At 37.5% G+C, this 14,978-nt stretch overlaps 2 protein-coding genes and 1 pseudogene across 2 annotated transcripts; all 3 read left to right on the top strand.

The window, feature by feature from the left end:
• The first annotated feature begins 609 nt into the window (after positions 1–609).
• On the top strand, positions 610–1,397 carry LOC121467799 (annotated as a pseudogene).
• Positions 1,398–3,530: 2,133 nt separating this feature from the next.
• LOC108149208 lies at positions 3,531–4,251 on the top strand. Its single transcript, XM_041710075.1, has 2 exons — positions 3,531–4,088; positions 4,188–4,251. Exons 1-2 carry the CDS (start codon positions 3,640–3,642, stop codon positions 4,234–4,236), a joined length of 498 nt encoding a protein of 165 aa, XP_041566009.1. The 5' UTR covers positions 3,531–3,639; the 3' UTR covers positions 4,237–4,251.
• Positions 4,252–6,170: 1,919 nt separating this feature from the next.
• LOC108149209 lies at positions 6,171–13,103 on the top strand. Its single transcript, XM_017276635.2, has 3 exons — positions 6,171–6,620; positions 12,707–12,844; positions 12,912–13,103. The coding sequence occupies exons 1-3, from the start codon at positions 6,171–6,173 to the stop codon at positions 13,101–13,103; spliced, it is 780 nt and encodes a 259-aa protein (XP_017132124.2).
• Positions 13,104–14,978: the final 1,875 nt, after the last annotated feature.

The following is a 14,978-nucleotide window of genomic DNA, read 5'->3' as shown; positions in this document are numbered from 1 at the left end:
AACTTAATTTGCATGCTTTTGCACAGTCCGGTTTTAACTTAGGTTCTTAAATCTCTGTCTACACGATTTTACGTAATCTAGTTTTTTATTTTAAATTAGTATTATTTTATGTTATTTTAAATTATTTAATTCAGAACCGTTTTTTTGTTTGAGCGAGCCGATCAAAATTTTTAAAAGTTTTATTTGTCGAATGTAAAATCACTTTAAAGAATCGGGTCATTTATCTCCACCAAACACCGACAGTTCGATCGTTTTATATTTTTAACTTTTACCGAAATTTATCTTGAGCCACTTAATCCCCTTAAGCTCTTGGTACGCAAACCTAAACTAAACCTTTCGACGGGTGTACCATCACAGCAGATTTCCAATATACGGCTATATATATTAGTCGCATTTACCCACACCCAGTGCGCTTCGTCCGTACGTCTACTGCCATCCACAGTGAAAAGAATTCCAAAAAAGAGTAGGTAAAAACTTATATTTTTAAAGGACAAAAATTCAAAAGTCTCTTTATCGAACGCTGCAAAAGTTGACCGAAAAAATCTTAGAAATAAATTTTAATCATTTTAAAAACATTACAAGTCCTATTTAAAACAAAAAAAATGTCTTATGGTGGTGTAGGGTCTTAAATTTTTTTCTTCAATGAGTATTAGTCCTTTGATGATTATTAAGTCTAAATTTCAGGTTAATCAAGCCCCACCCCGCATTGCTCCGATCGGGATGATTCTATTTTAAAAATATACTGTTTCGTCTCATTTAAAGCTGTGCATTTAATAAAATGGCTCAGTGAAGTCCGCTGCTTGGCGATTGTGGGCCAAGGATTTAGCGTGATTCGAAGGTAGGAGCAACGCATGCTGTTGCAGACATATCTTGATATTCCTGGAATAGAGAACGGCGAGAGCACGCTGCAACACACATTCGACATTACTTACTACGCAGAAAACATATTTCGGTGCGACTGGAACGACGATAAGTACACTTTCACATCTTTAAAGGTATCCGAAAATTAAGAACATTTCGTGCAGAGCCTGCTTGGGACCAACGCGATCAAATACAACTACATTCACATTTTTAGCATAAATGGACATGTGTTTGCAATGGCTCAATGACCCCACTTAGTGGGGTCTCCGAAACAGTCGGTCAAGACTATCAAATTGAGCTCATATGCGTATACGCTACAAATAAATGTAAGGTTCATCCAAATTTTGCCAAATGAAAACCTCTGCTTAGTGTTTCTTGACAGTGGCAGTGTGGGCATGTGGTATGTGTCCAGTGTCCTTAAAATCAAACAAAGTCAAATTCATCAGACTGGTTCTCAATGGCTTGACTACGACACAAGCGACAATGGCGACATCTACTACACGGACGGCAAGCAGCTAGTGCGGCTAAGATTCTAGTATAACATTCAGATTGACGAGTGCATTGTCCACACCTTGAGAATGGCAGTCCCCGGCGTCCAGGTCTGCAGTTGGCTATACCACAGAGAAGAATTGGTTTGCAGCCAGCTCTGCTGCAGAAAAACTTTCAGATGGAGTATAAAAAGCAGCAGCTCGTTTCTGTGAGTAAAAACATTCACAGATTCAGTTTGGCCTTTAAGATGTATATGGAACACCATTGTCACGTTTCTATCTATGTCGGGGATGTCGTACATCTGCAGCCCACTCAGAGTCAAGGTCTTCACGCAGATTGTATATTTGCAGTGTTAAATGTTATACTTGTCGACAGCCGCCAGCCCCTCTTCAGCAGTACGTTTTGGAAACTTTTGACATTTTTGATCACCATGTCCACGTCTGCTTGCTGCCCACAGAAATACTTGTGAAGAAAAAATGTCGCATGGTGATTCCAATTAGAAAACGGAAAAACCAACTTCTTCCTCGATTCAAATTGCAGCTTGTGGGATTTATTGAGGTTGATAGCCAAATAAATGCTGTGTTTTTTCCAATATCAGCAGAGAAATGCGAATCTGACTTACCGTGCTGTTTTTAGTGTAAGCCCAGCGGTAAGAAACCTTAGACCGAATGATCTACCGTCGTGTAAAAAACTATGTGGACCGACAATTAGACAGGATATTAGGCTAGCAAGTCATTTGACTCTATCTCGCATATCAGCTTTAATTCGCGTTGCTGACTGCGTTACCCATAACTTTTTAGAATTGTACTTCGTAGACGAAAAGCTTACTTTTCGATGCACTACAAATGTAGGCGAAATCGATTTAACAGGGATACTGGAAAGCGAAGATGCTTCAGCAATCTACTATTTCAAGCAACATATTATTCTGAATGCGGAAATACTGAATTTACCCCCTGCAACACTAGGAAACGCTTCAACTTTAAATAAAATATTGGTATGAGTATATTTAATTTTTTAACTAACATTTAATGTTTAATTTTTAACAGAAATTTCAGTGCGAGTCTGAAAGATTGTACGGAGCACAAAGTAAGGATGTCTTGGACTACGAAACGATTTCTGAAGGATGTTTGAAATCGAAATACAATGCTATTAGAACTGTCATAACTTAAATTTCAATATTGAGCAACTTAATTTGCATGCTTTTGCACAGTCCGGTTTTAACTTAGGTTCTTAAATCTCTGTCTACACGATTTTACGTAATCTAGTTTTTTATTTTAAATTAGTATTATTTTATGTTATTTTAAATTATCTAATTCAGAACCGTTTTTTTGTTTGAGCGAGCCGATCAAAATTTTTAAAAGTTTTATTTGTCGAATGTAAAATCACTTTAAAGAATCGGGTCATTGATCTCCACCAAACACCGACAGTTCGATCGTTTTATATTTTTAACTTTTACCGAAATTTCTCTTGAGCCACTTAATCCCCTTAAGCTCTTGGTACGCAAACCTAAACTAAACCTTTCGACTGGTGTACCATCACAGCAGATTTCCAATATACGGCTATATATATTAGTCGCATTTACCCACACCCAGTGCGCTTCGTCCGTACGTCTACTGCCATCCACAGTGAAAAGAATTCCAAAAAAGAGTAGGTAAAAACTTATATTTTTAAAGGACAAAAATTCAAAAGTCTCCTTATCGAACGCTGCAAAAGTTGACCGAAAAAATCTTAGAAATAAATTTTAATCATTTTAAAATCATTACAAGTCCTATTTAAAACAAAAAAAATGTCTTATGGTGGTGTAGGGTCTTAAATTTTTTTCTTCAATGAGTATTAGTCCTTTGATGATTATTAAGTCTAAATTTCAGGTTTATCAAGCCCCACCCCGCATTGCTCCGATCGGGATGATTCTATTTTAAAAATATACTGTTTCGTCGCATTTAAAGCTGTGCATTTAATAAAATGGCTCAGTGAAGTCCGCTGCTTGGCGATTGTGGGCCAAGGATTTAGCGTGATTCGAAGGTAGGAGCAACGCATGCTATTGCAGACATATCTTGATATTCCTGGAATAGAGAACGGCGAGAGCCCGCTGCAACACACATTCGACATTACTTACTACGCAGAAAACATATTTCAGTGCGACTGGAACGACGATAAGTACACTTTGACATCTTTAAAGGTATCCGAAAATTAAGAACATTTCGTGCAGAGCCTGCTTGGGACCAACGCGATCAAATACAACTACATTCACATTTTTAGCATAAATGGACATGTGTTTGCAATGGCTCAATGACCCCACTTAGTGGGGTCTCCGAAACAGTCGGTCAAGACTATCACATTGAGCTCATATGCGTATACGCTACAAATGTAAGGTTCATCCAAATTTTGCCAAATGAAAACCTCTGCTTAGTGTTTCTTGACAGTGGCAGTGTGGGCATGTGGTATGTGTCCAGTGTCCTTAAAATCAAACAAAGTCAAATTCATCAGACTGGTTCTCAATGGCTTGACTACGACACAAGCGACAATGGCGACATCTACTACACGGACGGCAAGCAGCTAGTGCGGCTAAGATTCAAGTACAACATTCAGATTGACGAGTGCATTGTCCACACCTTTAGAATGGCAGTCCCCGGCGTCCAGGTCTGCAGTTGGCTATACCACAGAGAAGAATTGGTTTGCAGCCAGCTCTGCTGCAGAAAAACTTTCAGATGGAGTATAAAAAGCAGCAGCTCGTTTCTGTGAGTAAAAACATTCACAGATTCAGTTTGGCCTTTAAGATGTATATGGAACACCATTGTCACGTTTCTATCTATGACGGGGATGTCGTACATCTGCAGCCCACTCAGAGTCAAGGTCTTCACGCAGATTGTATATTTGCAGTGTTAAATGTTATACTTGTCGACAGCCGCCAGCCCCTCTTCAGCAGTACGTATTGGAAACTTTTGACATTTTTTGATCACCATGTCCACGTCTACTTGCTGCCCACAGAAATGCTTGTGAAGAAAAAATGTCGCATGGTGATTCCAATTAGAAAACGGAAAAACCAACTTCTTCCTCGATTCAAATTGCAGCTTGTGGGATTTATTGAGGTTGATAGCCAAATAAATGCTGTGTTTTTTCCAATATCAGCAGAGAAATGCGAATCTGACTTACCGTGCTGTTTTAAGTGTAAGCCCAGCGGTAAGAAACCTTAGACTGAATGATCTACCGTCGTGTAAAAAACTATGTGGACCGACAATTAGACAGGATATTAGGCTAGCAAGTCATTTGACTCTATCTCGCATATCAGCTTTATTTCGCGTTGCTGACTGCGTTACCCATAACTTTTTAGAATTGTACTTCGTAGACGAAAAGCTTACTTTTCGAGGCACTACAAATGTAGGGGAAATCGATTTAACAGGGATACTGGAAAGCGAAGATGCTTCAGCAATCTACTATTTCAAGCAACGTATTATTCTGAATGCGGAAATACTGAATTTACCCCCTGCAACAGTAGAAAACGCTTCAACTTTAAATAAAATATTGGTATGAGTGTATTTAATTTTTTAACTAACATTTAATGTTTAATTTTCAACAGAAATTTCAGTGCGAGTCTGAGAGATTGTACGGAGCACAAAGTAAGGATGTCTTGGACTACGAAACGATTTCTGAAGGATGTTTGAAATCAAAATACAATGCTATTAGAACTGTCATAACTTAAAATCCATATTGAGCAACTTAATTTGCATGCTTTTGCACAGTCCGGTTTTAACTTAGGTTCTTAAATCTCTGTCTACACGATTTTACGTAATCTAGTTTTTTATTTTAAATTAGTATTATTTTATGTTATTTTAAATTATCTAATTCAGAACCGTTTTTTTGTTTGAGCGAGCCGATCAAAATTTTTAAAAGTTTTATTTGTCGAATGTAAAATCACTTTAAAGAATCGGGTCATTTATCTCCACCAAACACCGACAGTTCGATCGTTTTATATTTTTAACTTTTACCGAAATTTCTCTTGAGCCACTTAATCCCCTTAAGCTCTTGGTACGCAAACCTAAACTAAACCTTTCGACTGGTGTACCATCACAGCAGATTTCCAATATACGGCTATATATATTAGTCGCATTTACCCACACCCAGTGCGCTTCGTCCGTACGTCTACTGCCATCCACAGTGCAAAGAATTCCAAAAAAGAGTAGGTAAAAACTTATATTTTTAAAGGACAAAAATTCAAAAGTCTCCTTATCGAACGCTGCAAAAGTTGACCGAAAAAATCATAGAAATAAATTTTAATCATTTTAAAATCATTACAAGTCCTATTTAAAACAAAAAAAAAATGTCTTATGGTGTTGTAGGGTCTTACATTTTTTTCTTTAATGAGTATTAGTCCTTTGATGAATATTAAGTCTAAATTTCAGGTTAATCAAGCCCCACCCCGCATTGCTTCGTTGGGATGATTCTATTTTAAAAATATACTGTTTCGTCTCATTTAAAGCTGTGCATTTAATAAAATGGCTCAGTGAAGTCCGCTGCTTGACGATTGTGGGCCAAGGATTTAGCGTTATTCGAAGGTAGGAGCAACGCATGCTGTTGCAGACATATCTTGATATTCCTGGAATAGAGAACGGCGAGAGCACGCTGCAACACACATTCGACATTACTTACTACGCAGAAAACATATTTCAGTGCGACTGGAACGACGATAAGTACACTTTGACATCTTTAAAGGTATCCGAAAATTAAGAACATTTCGTGCAGAGCCTGCTTGGGACCAACGCGATCAAATACAACTACATTCACATTTTTAGCATAAATGGACATGTGTTTGCAATGGCTCAATGACCCCACTTAGTGGGGTCTCCGAAACAGTCGGTCAAGACTATCACATTGAGCTCATATGCGTATACGCTACAAATGTAAGGTTCATCCAACTTTTGCCAAATGAAAACCTCTGCTTAGTGTTTCTTGACAGTGGCAGTGTGGGCATGTGGTATGTGTTCAGGGTCCTTAAAATCAAACAAAGTCAAATTCATCAGACTGGTTCTCAATGGCTTGACTACGACACAAGCGACAATGGCAACATCTACTACACGGACGGCAAGCAGCTAGTGCGGCTAAGATTCAAGTACAACATTCAGATTGACGAGTGCATTGTCCACACCTTGAGAATGGCAGTCCCCGGCGTCCAGGTCTGCAGTTGGCTATACCACAGAGAAGAATTGGTTTGCAGCCAGCTCTGCTGCAAAAAAAATTTTCAGATGGAGTATAAAAAGCAGCAGCTCGTTTCTGTGAGTAAAAACATACACAGATTCAGTTTGGCATTTGCAGTGTTAAATGTTATACTTGTCGACAGGCACCCCAATCTTAGAAATATATTTTAATAATGTTAAAAACATTACAAGTCCTATTTAAAACAAAAAAAAATTTCTTATGGTGGTGTAGGGTCTTAAATTTTTTTCTTCAATGAGTATTAAGTATTAAGTCTAAATTTCAGGTTAATCAAGCCCCATCCCGCATTGCTCCGATCGGGATGATTCTATTTTAAAAATAGATGCTTCTTTTGTGCGTTGTTTCTATGCGGTACCAAAAATAACTGCTATGGTAGACGTTTTACTCTTGAGATCGGCCACCACAGACACATTGTACAAATTAACAACTCTTACAGTTTTGGAAATGATAAAAAAACAACAAAACTTCGAACTGTTTTTTTGCATATAGTCATTCTTCTATGTGAAATCGGTTTGACCGATTTTAGGCTTGGGTATTTTAATATGTGGTAGAATAACAGAGCTGAAAAAAAAACCGCATAAAAGCAACAAATTATGTTTTTGTGTATAGAACAAACAGAGTTGGACCAAGAGCGATACCTTGTTGTAACGTTGGATCTCACCGAGAAAACTCTATTGTATAATTCGGTCAAAATCGTTCTGATTTTATGCACTAGCCCATAAAGCCAAAATCGGTCGAAAGCCTATGCGACGAAAGGGAATGTCGCACTGCAGTATTCCCGGTATATGAATGCAGTACGTGTTTTGATTTTTTCAACTTTTTTGGTTTCAATTGCTCTGTGAGCTTTGAGGGCTGCTTTGGGTTGGCGATATTTTCGCAATGTACCAGGGCTGTGCCTTTTCTTCTTCATGCTGCGTGAGTCTGCGATATATATCTTATAGCTCCCACAGGAACAATAGGGTAAAATCGGTTAAATTAATTTTTTCACCATAGTTTTCGCAGTATATAAGCTATTGACCTGAATCTTTCCAAATCGTCTTTTTTAATGCATACCATTATCAGGGTCAAAGCGCATGCCGATCTGACGTCTATATCTTATAGCTCCCATAGGAACAATAGAGTAAACTAGGTTAAAATGTAATTTTTTCACCATATTTCACGCAGTATATAAGATATTGACCTAACGAAAAGGAATATCGCACTGCAGTATTCCCTGTATTTGTATGCTGTCTGTGTTTTAATTTTTTCCACTTTTTTGGTTTCAATTGCTACTTGATGATTTTGGAAACTTCGTTTGGCTGAAACATTCCGTTTTTGTTTCAGTGCGAATTGGAGGCGACGAAAGGTAAAACGAGTTTGTAGAATTGTTTGGCTGAAATAGATTTCGAATACATAACCGCCTGAAGAGTTTTTAATAGCGATGCAGTCATCCATCGTTCGGCGCGCTTGTATTTGGGTGAGCTTTGAAGGGTGCTTTGAAAAGGTTGGCGATATTTTCGCTATGTACCGGGGCAGTGCATTTTCTTAATGCTTTCGTGGTGCGCCTGCGAGTAGCCTCCTTAAGACATTGTTTCGAGGATAGTTATCTGCTGGCTTGCCAAGCACGTCTTTGGGCAAAAAAATTAAAAAGCTTGTTTTGTAAAAGAGGCGTTTGTCTTTTACAAAACATTCTTTTACATTTTTTTTTGATACAGGAGGACAAGGAGTTAAATCAAAACATAATATGTTTATTTAGTAAATCACAATAAATTATAAGAAAATCGGCTTTCACCTTGTCGATTTCATCTGTAACGGATCCCATATTTAAATCTTTGCGAATATTATCATTTCGCTCTTTGAATTTTTAATTTTAAAGGACAAAAAAATTCAAAAGTTTCCTTATCGAACGCTGCAAAAATTTCCCGAAACAATCGCAGAAATTAATCTTAATCATTTAACATTACACGTCCTATTTTTTAAAAAACAAGTGTTTTATGGTGGTGTAGGGTCTTACGTTTTTTTTTTCTTTAATGAGTATGTCGAATCTTTAGTTTTGTTTTCGTGGTATTACGCTATTAAAATAAGAATAAACATGAAATGCTGACTTACTTGGAACTACATTTTTACTTATAATTTGTTATGAATGCCACTCGTTGCTCTTTATTCCCCCTTTCACATTCCTTTCTTTATATGAGTTTCTTGTTGTAAGTGTTGCGTTAAGCCTAACGGAGGTCTGTTATGTGCAGTCTCGGGGGAATGTGGCTGAAAGTTCGGGTGCAGAGGACATTCCATGCTTAAGTAAGCCTTCAATATCAGCTTCATAGGAGAATTTAGGTTCGATTACAAAGTGTGGGCTTATATATTTTTTTATACTTTAGCCAGTTTGTTGTATTGGATGTTAGAAATTGTGGTCGTTCTACAAACTGTGGATGAACAGATAGACAGAGTAAAACAGGCGAGTGGTCAGATGACAGTATCGCCAGGTTTTAACATGTATCCTAGTTACTGCAATATCGATAGTCTGGTTTTTTGTTCGGATCTGCTGGCCAGTATGTGGGTGTACCTTGAGCTTTGACGTCTGGGAGGTTGCTTGCATAGAAGATGTAGCAGTGAGATAGAAATGGTTCTTATTGGTTAGGTGCGTTTCTGAGAGGAGCATGATATCGATGTCCTGGGTGTTTAAGAACTGTAGAAGTTCAAGGGTGTGCTGCGAAGCACCGTAAGCGTTCCAAAAGCATGTTCTTAAGGGATCCATTTAAGTTGACTTTTGTTTGATTAGAAGTTTCATAAGGCTGTTCTGGTTTCGCAATAGTTCCTGGAGGGTACCTTGCATTGAAAGCATGATGTTCGTGAGTGTAGCTAAAGAAGCTTCTATGCTGTTTTGTATTTGTATAGTGTAAGTCTGGTTTTGTTGGTTATAAGGTTGAGTTGGTCTTTGAGCGTTTTGCTCTGGAAGCTAAGTATATTTTGGTCTTTGTATAGGCGGGTGTAATGCTTCGGGCTGAGCGGTTCTTGTAGGCGACAATCCATGTTATCGAAGTGCAGCCGCAAAAGTAACTCCAGTAGTGGTCTGCGAAGAAATGTAAAAATTTGGCTGAGCAACCGTTTGGGCGGAGGTTGGTTGTTGGCGCCTCTGATTGAGCCGACTCTTGATCTCTTTATGGACGGGGCATCCCCTGTATTTAGCAGTGTGGTTTCCACTACAGATGCTACATTTTCTCAGTGCTGGGTCTTCTTTGTTACCCGTGCAAGCTTCTATACAGTGCAGATCGCCACAGGCAACACAGACTGGTCGCAAAGTGCAATAACTTTTTGTGTGCCCAAACTCCTGGCAGTTTGTACACTGTACCGGGCCGTTTCGTTTATGCGGCTCCTCTACGGTTATTCTTCGATGGAGTAGGTATTGCAGTTTGTATATGGTGCACTGCGTTTTTCCTCAGAGTAGTGACGTCTTTAAGTCCTTCAGCTATATCAGCTGCCGGGACGGTTGACTCGATACCCTTTATTACAACATATATATATATATATATATATATATATATATATATATATAGCCGTGTATGTTTATGGTCACATACATTACTTTGCCAAGTCAGTGCGCTGTTGCTAGGCAAAAATTTCGGTAAAAAGAACAAAAACAAAGTCAAAGGTTCCGTTACGTTGTTGGCGACGCTCGGTGTTTTAACATTTGTTTCCTGCCCTCTGAATCTGGTCAGACAATTAAAAAATGGTTAACCCAGGAGACGCGATTCAGCCTCAAAATGATGCTACCAGTGACATCGAGTTTTACCGAGCCAAAGTGCGTTCCGTTTTGCGGCAGTTAAACGCAATGAAAGATTATCTAACTGCTGGAGCTAGTGAGCAGTTTGACGAATCTGATGTCCTCGCGCGGCTGGAATAGGCGAACGCTATGAACTTGGAATTCGATTCTGCATAGACTTCGCTGGAAAAACTGGACTTTTCAGAGATTAGTAAAGATACGCGGCTTAAATTTTCCGCAGTCTTAATGGATTTAAAGGAGAAACTAAATCGGGCCTTATCTTTCAGATTTAGGAAGCCTCGATTGCCAAATCTAGAGATTGCTCGTTTTTAAGGATCGTACTCAAAATGCAACTTTTACCACGGTCATTGGAAATGATGACGAGCTAAATAATATTGAAAAATTACAATATTTGAGGTCCTCTTTATGCGGCGTGGCTTTGGAAACCATACGATCCCTCGAGCCCTCAAATGAAAATTATAAAAAGGCTTTAAATTTACTTATTAATCGATTTGATTTAAATTTTAAAAGGTGTCGAGAAGGGATCAGCTAAGGGTCTTCGGGAGCTCAGCGATTGGATGAATTCGCATCTTCGAGCAATCCGTACCCTGGCCATTACCCAACAAATTCTGTATGGATTTCTCATTCATATCGTGACACACAAGCTGGATCAAAGGACCCGTGAAAAATGGGAAGATGATTTGTCAATCTCTGAGCTATCTACCTGCGCTGCTATGGAGTCGTTCTTAGACAAGAGGTGCAGGATGATGGAAAACTTGGACCAAGCCGTGGTAATTCAAACACCACACCATCAGGTGGGAAAAAGCATGCATAGATATAACCCAAGTGTACTGATTACGTCTGCTACTAACTCAAAACATCTAATTTTCCTATTTTGCGATGCTAGAGATCATTATTAGCCAAAATGCTCCCGATTTTTAAGCTTGAGTCCCAAACTTCGATATAGGGAAGCAAAGCAAATGCACCATTGCGTAAACTGTTTACGCAAGGGGCATAGCTTGCAGCGATGTAAGTCAACTGTCGGTGTCTTCCTTCTTTTAATTTAGTTTCGCCCTTGTCGTCGTTCCTGGTTTATTTTTATTTGGTTGATTTGTTGTTGTTGCCTGGTTTTGTTGAGTTAAGGTTGCTTTGTTAATTTTTTCTAAAACGAATCGAACGCGTTTTTAATTTTTTTATTCAATGTTTTTATTTAAACGTCGAATGGAGGGTCTTAGGATCGAGTTTTTTTTGTACACAGATCGAGGGTCTTACAACGAGTTGTTTTTTTTTTATTTAACACGGGTCGAGGGTCTTACGACGCATTGTTTTTTTTTATTTAACACGGGTCGAGGGTCTTACAACGCGTTGGGTGCCAATTAATTATATGTCCTGTTTAAGGATTTATTGTAATTCATTTCATTTCCAAAATGAAACTAACTGCCTTAACCTTGCATTATTTTATTCAATTACGCATGATCAGCTTGGGAACTTTGCTGGGAAACCGTTTTAACTTATACACCCAATTAGCAGTTAATCAGCATTTCTTTGGTATCCAATTCCTACACGCAGAAAAATGGTTAGAAAGAGCATCCAATTTTTATTGGGTGAGAAAAAATTAAATGTTATATCTATTTAAAATGAAAGATCAAATAACGGTGATGGTTCTTTTAGCAATTTAAAAATGATAACTCCGATTGATTTTTATATCCTTTGAATTGGATAAGACTGCCAACTTTGTTGGAAATGATAACTTATGCTGGAATTCGAATTTCGATTAATGAGTCAACTTTTTTGAAAGGCAGAAAAAAAACTCGATTAATCGTAGTTGAAAATCGTATTCGACTGACTTTTTTCAATCCTCGAAAATTCTGTTGAATTTATAGGTTAAGAGTTACCTTTTTTTAGGAAAATAAATTTTTTCAATTCGAGAAAATTCATCATCAATACTTAAATATACAAAAATAATATCACAAAAGTACATAAAAACGATTATTTAACACGTATACGTGAAAAAAAATAAACGGTAATTAATCATTCAAATAAAGTGTTAAATTTTTGTCAATTTTTAAGCTTACAAAAATCGATAACATCGATTATTTTACAATAATCGACAATCAACTCTCGACTATCATTGGCTTTGCATTTTTCATCCCTATTTTTTTCTGTTCTTTTCGGCTGCTCGCCACGCTCGCTACCACACGCTCGTTCCGGTATTGCGCGTTTTCTTGTGTTTAGTTCCTAGAAAATTCTACAAGAAGAATTTGGAGTTTGGAGTTTTTGCAAAATGTGGATCCCGAGAACGCGGAATTTTTGATTGTTCTTTTCAAAGGTAAGTTCTCTCATGCTCATTAATTGATGCCTGCATTTATAAAACAACAATTTTCTAATAACTATTTTGTTTTCTAGGCAACGTACTATGTACCAAGGCAGCCGAAAACTAATTTGGAAGGTGCGAAGCAGCCCAGGGGTAAATTATATGAAAAATATACCCGTATACTAAAAGATTTGCGTGCTTCAGGATTACGGTCGAAAGAGTCCGAACAGGTATGTCATGAGAAATGTCCCTTTCCATTTCTATAAAGTTTCTTTTTTAACTTTTTTCTCTTAACAGCCAACAACTGTTCATGACGATGGAGTAAAGAGAGATGAACAGGGTGAAATGAAGGAAGACCTGGAGTGGTTAAGACGATGCCTCGAACCCGAGGTTGAGGCTACTGAGCGGTGGAGTAGGACTTCCGATTATCGCCTCCATTCCTTAAGAGCTACTCCTACTAGAAAAAAAGGGAATTCGTCGTCAAATTAATTCAATTACAATTTATTTGAAAATAAAAAAGTTATTGAAAATTTTTTTAAGAAATTAAAATAGATATAATATCACTGGTAGATGGTTTTATGAACCAACTAAATAGCAACCATATACAAAAAAGTTGGATCAAGCAAACAAGCGCTTGTTTTGTCGCACTCTCTCAGTATATCCAATTCCTGTGGGTCCAAGAAAACTAGATAAACCAACCAACAAATTGGATCGCTCCCCAGCATCTATTTAAAATAGTTGTATTATCCAATACACAGATCTATATTTCCAACTATTTTCCTGCGGGTACAAATAAGTATTGCACTACTTGATGAATTTTTACATACAAACTTTGAACTTACCTTTTTCTCTACAGCTCTCTTCTTTCCGAAAATCCTCAACAGTGCATGCCAATTTGATCGATTTGGGTTTAAATTATTTAATTGGAATATTAGCTGACCACGCCATGCCTTTGCCATAATGGTAAGCATAAAAGCCTAAATAAATTTAATATAGCTAAAAAGAAAATGGATTTTATTATAAATGCGCGAAATGAATTTATTTTTAAAGGTACGAACTAGCAGCTTCCAGAGCAGCTAATTCATAGGGGGTGCAAATCTCCATTTAAACTAGTTCGGCCAAGCTCTGTACGCAAAACGCATCTCCTCCTTATTTATCCTTTACGTAAACATCTATTCAGATGCATCGCCCGCTTAAAGATCTCGTATTTTGGCTTGGTTTGGGTTTTATTTTCTCTTTGGTATGCCCCGATCGCACGCAGCAATAATTGAAACCACTTTAATAATAATATTTGAAACCACTTGAAACCAAAAACTTGGGAGCTATATGCTATAGTCGTCCGATTTTGATGAAATTTAAACCGTAAATCGGAAATATTTAACCATTACTATATGTCGAAGAACTAAACAAAAAATTAAAAACCAGCAAATACTTTTGAAAACATTTAAATTATGATTTACTTGAGTATATGCTGAAAAACAGTGAAGCTATGATGACTTGCAGCTCAATTATTAGATAGTTATTTTATATATTTTTATTAGTTCTATGGGAGCTATATGATATAGACGTCCGATTTTGATAAAATTTAAACCATAATTCTGAAATAATTAAACATTGACATATGTCGAAGAACTAAACAAAAAATTAAAAAACAGAAAAGTTATAATTTTTTTTCATTTATTTTTCAGATTCTTCCTATGGGAGCTATATGCTATAGTCGTCCGATTTTGATGAAATTTAAAAGGTAAATCGGAAATATTTATTTATTTTGGAAAGGTTTCATGCAGATAGCTTTAAAACTGAGAGACTAGTTTGCATATAAACGGACGGACAGACGGACAGACAGACGGACAGACGGACATGGCTAGATCGCCTTTACTAGTGATGCTGATCAAGAATATATATACTTTATTCCCTTGCAGAGGGTATTATAATTTCAGTCAGAAGTTTGCAACGCAGTGAAGGAGACGTTTCCGACCCTATAAAGTATATATATTCTTGATCAGCATCACTAGTAGAGTCGATCTAGCCATGTCCGTCTGTCCGTCCGTCTGTCCGTCTGTCCGTCCGTCTGTCCGTCTGTCCGACTGTCCGTCTGTCCGTCCGTTTATATGCAAACTAGTCTCTCAGTTTTAAAGCTATCTGCATGAAACTTTCCCAAAAGTTGTCTTTCTATTGCAGGTAGTATATAAGTCGGAACGAGCCGGATCGGACGACTATAGCATATAGCTCCCATAGGAACAATCGGAAAAATAAATGAAAAAAAATTATAACTTTGCTGTTTTTTAATTTTTTGTTTAGGTCTTCGAGATGTAGTAATGGTTAAATATTTCAGAATTATGTTTTAAATTTCATCAAAATCGG

The sequence above is a fragment of the Drosophila elegans genome, unplaced genomic scaffold, assembly GCF_018152505.1.
Source record: "Drosophila elegans isolate 14027-0461.03 unplaced genomic scaffold, ASM1815250v1 contig_753, whole genome shotgun sequence".
Taxonomy (NCBI): Eukaryota; Metazoa; Arthropoda; class Insecta; order Diptera; family Drosophilidae; genus Drosophila; species Drosophila elegans.
Note: the sequence above shows the minus strand (reverse complement) of the source record. Positions and strands in the feature narration are given on the sequence as shown.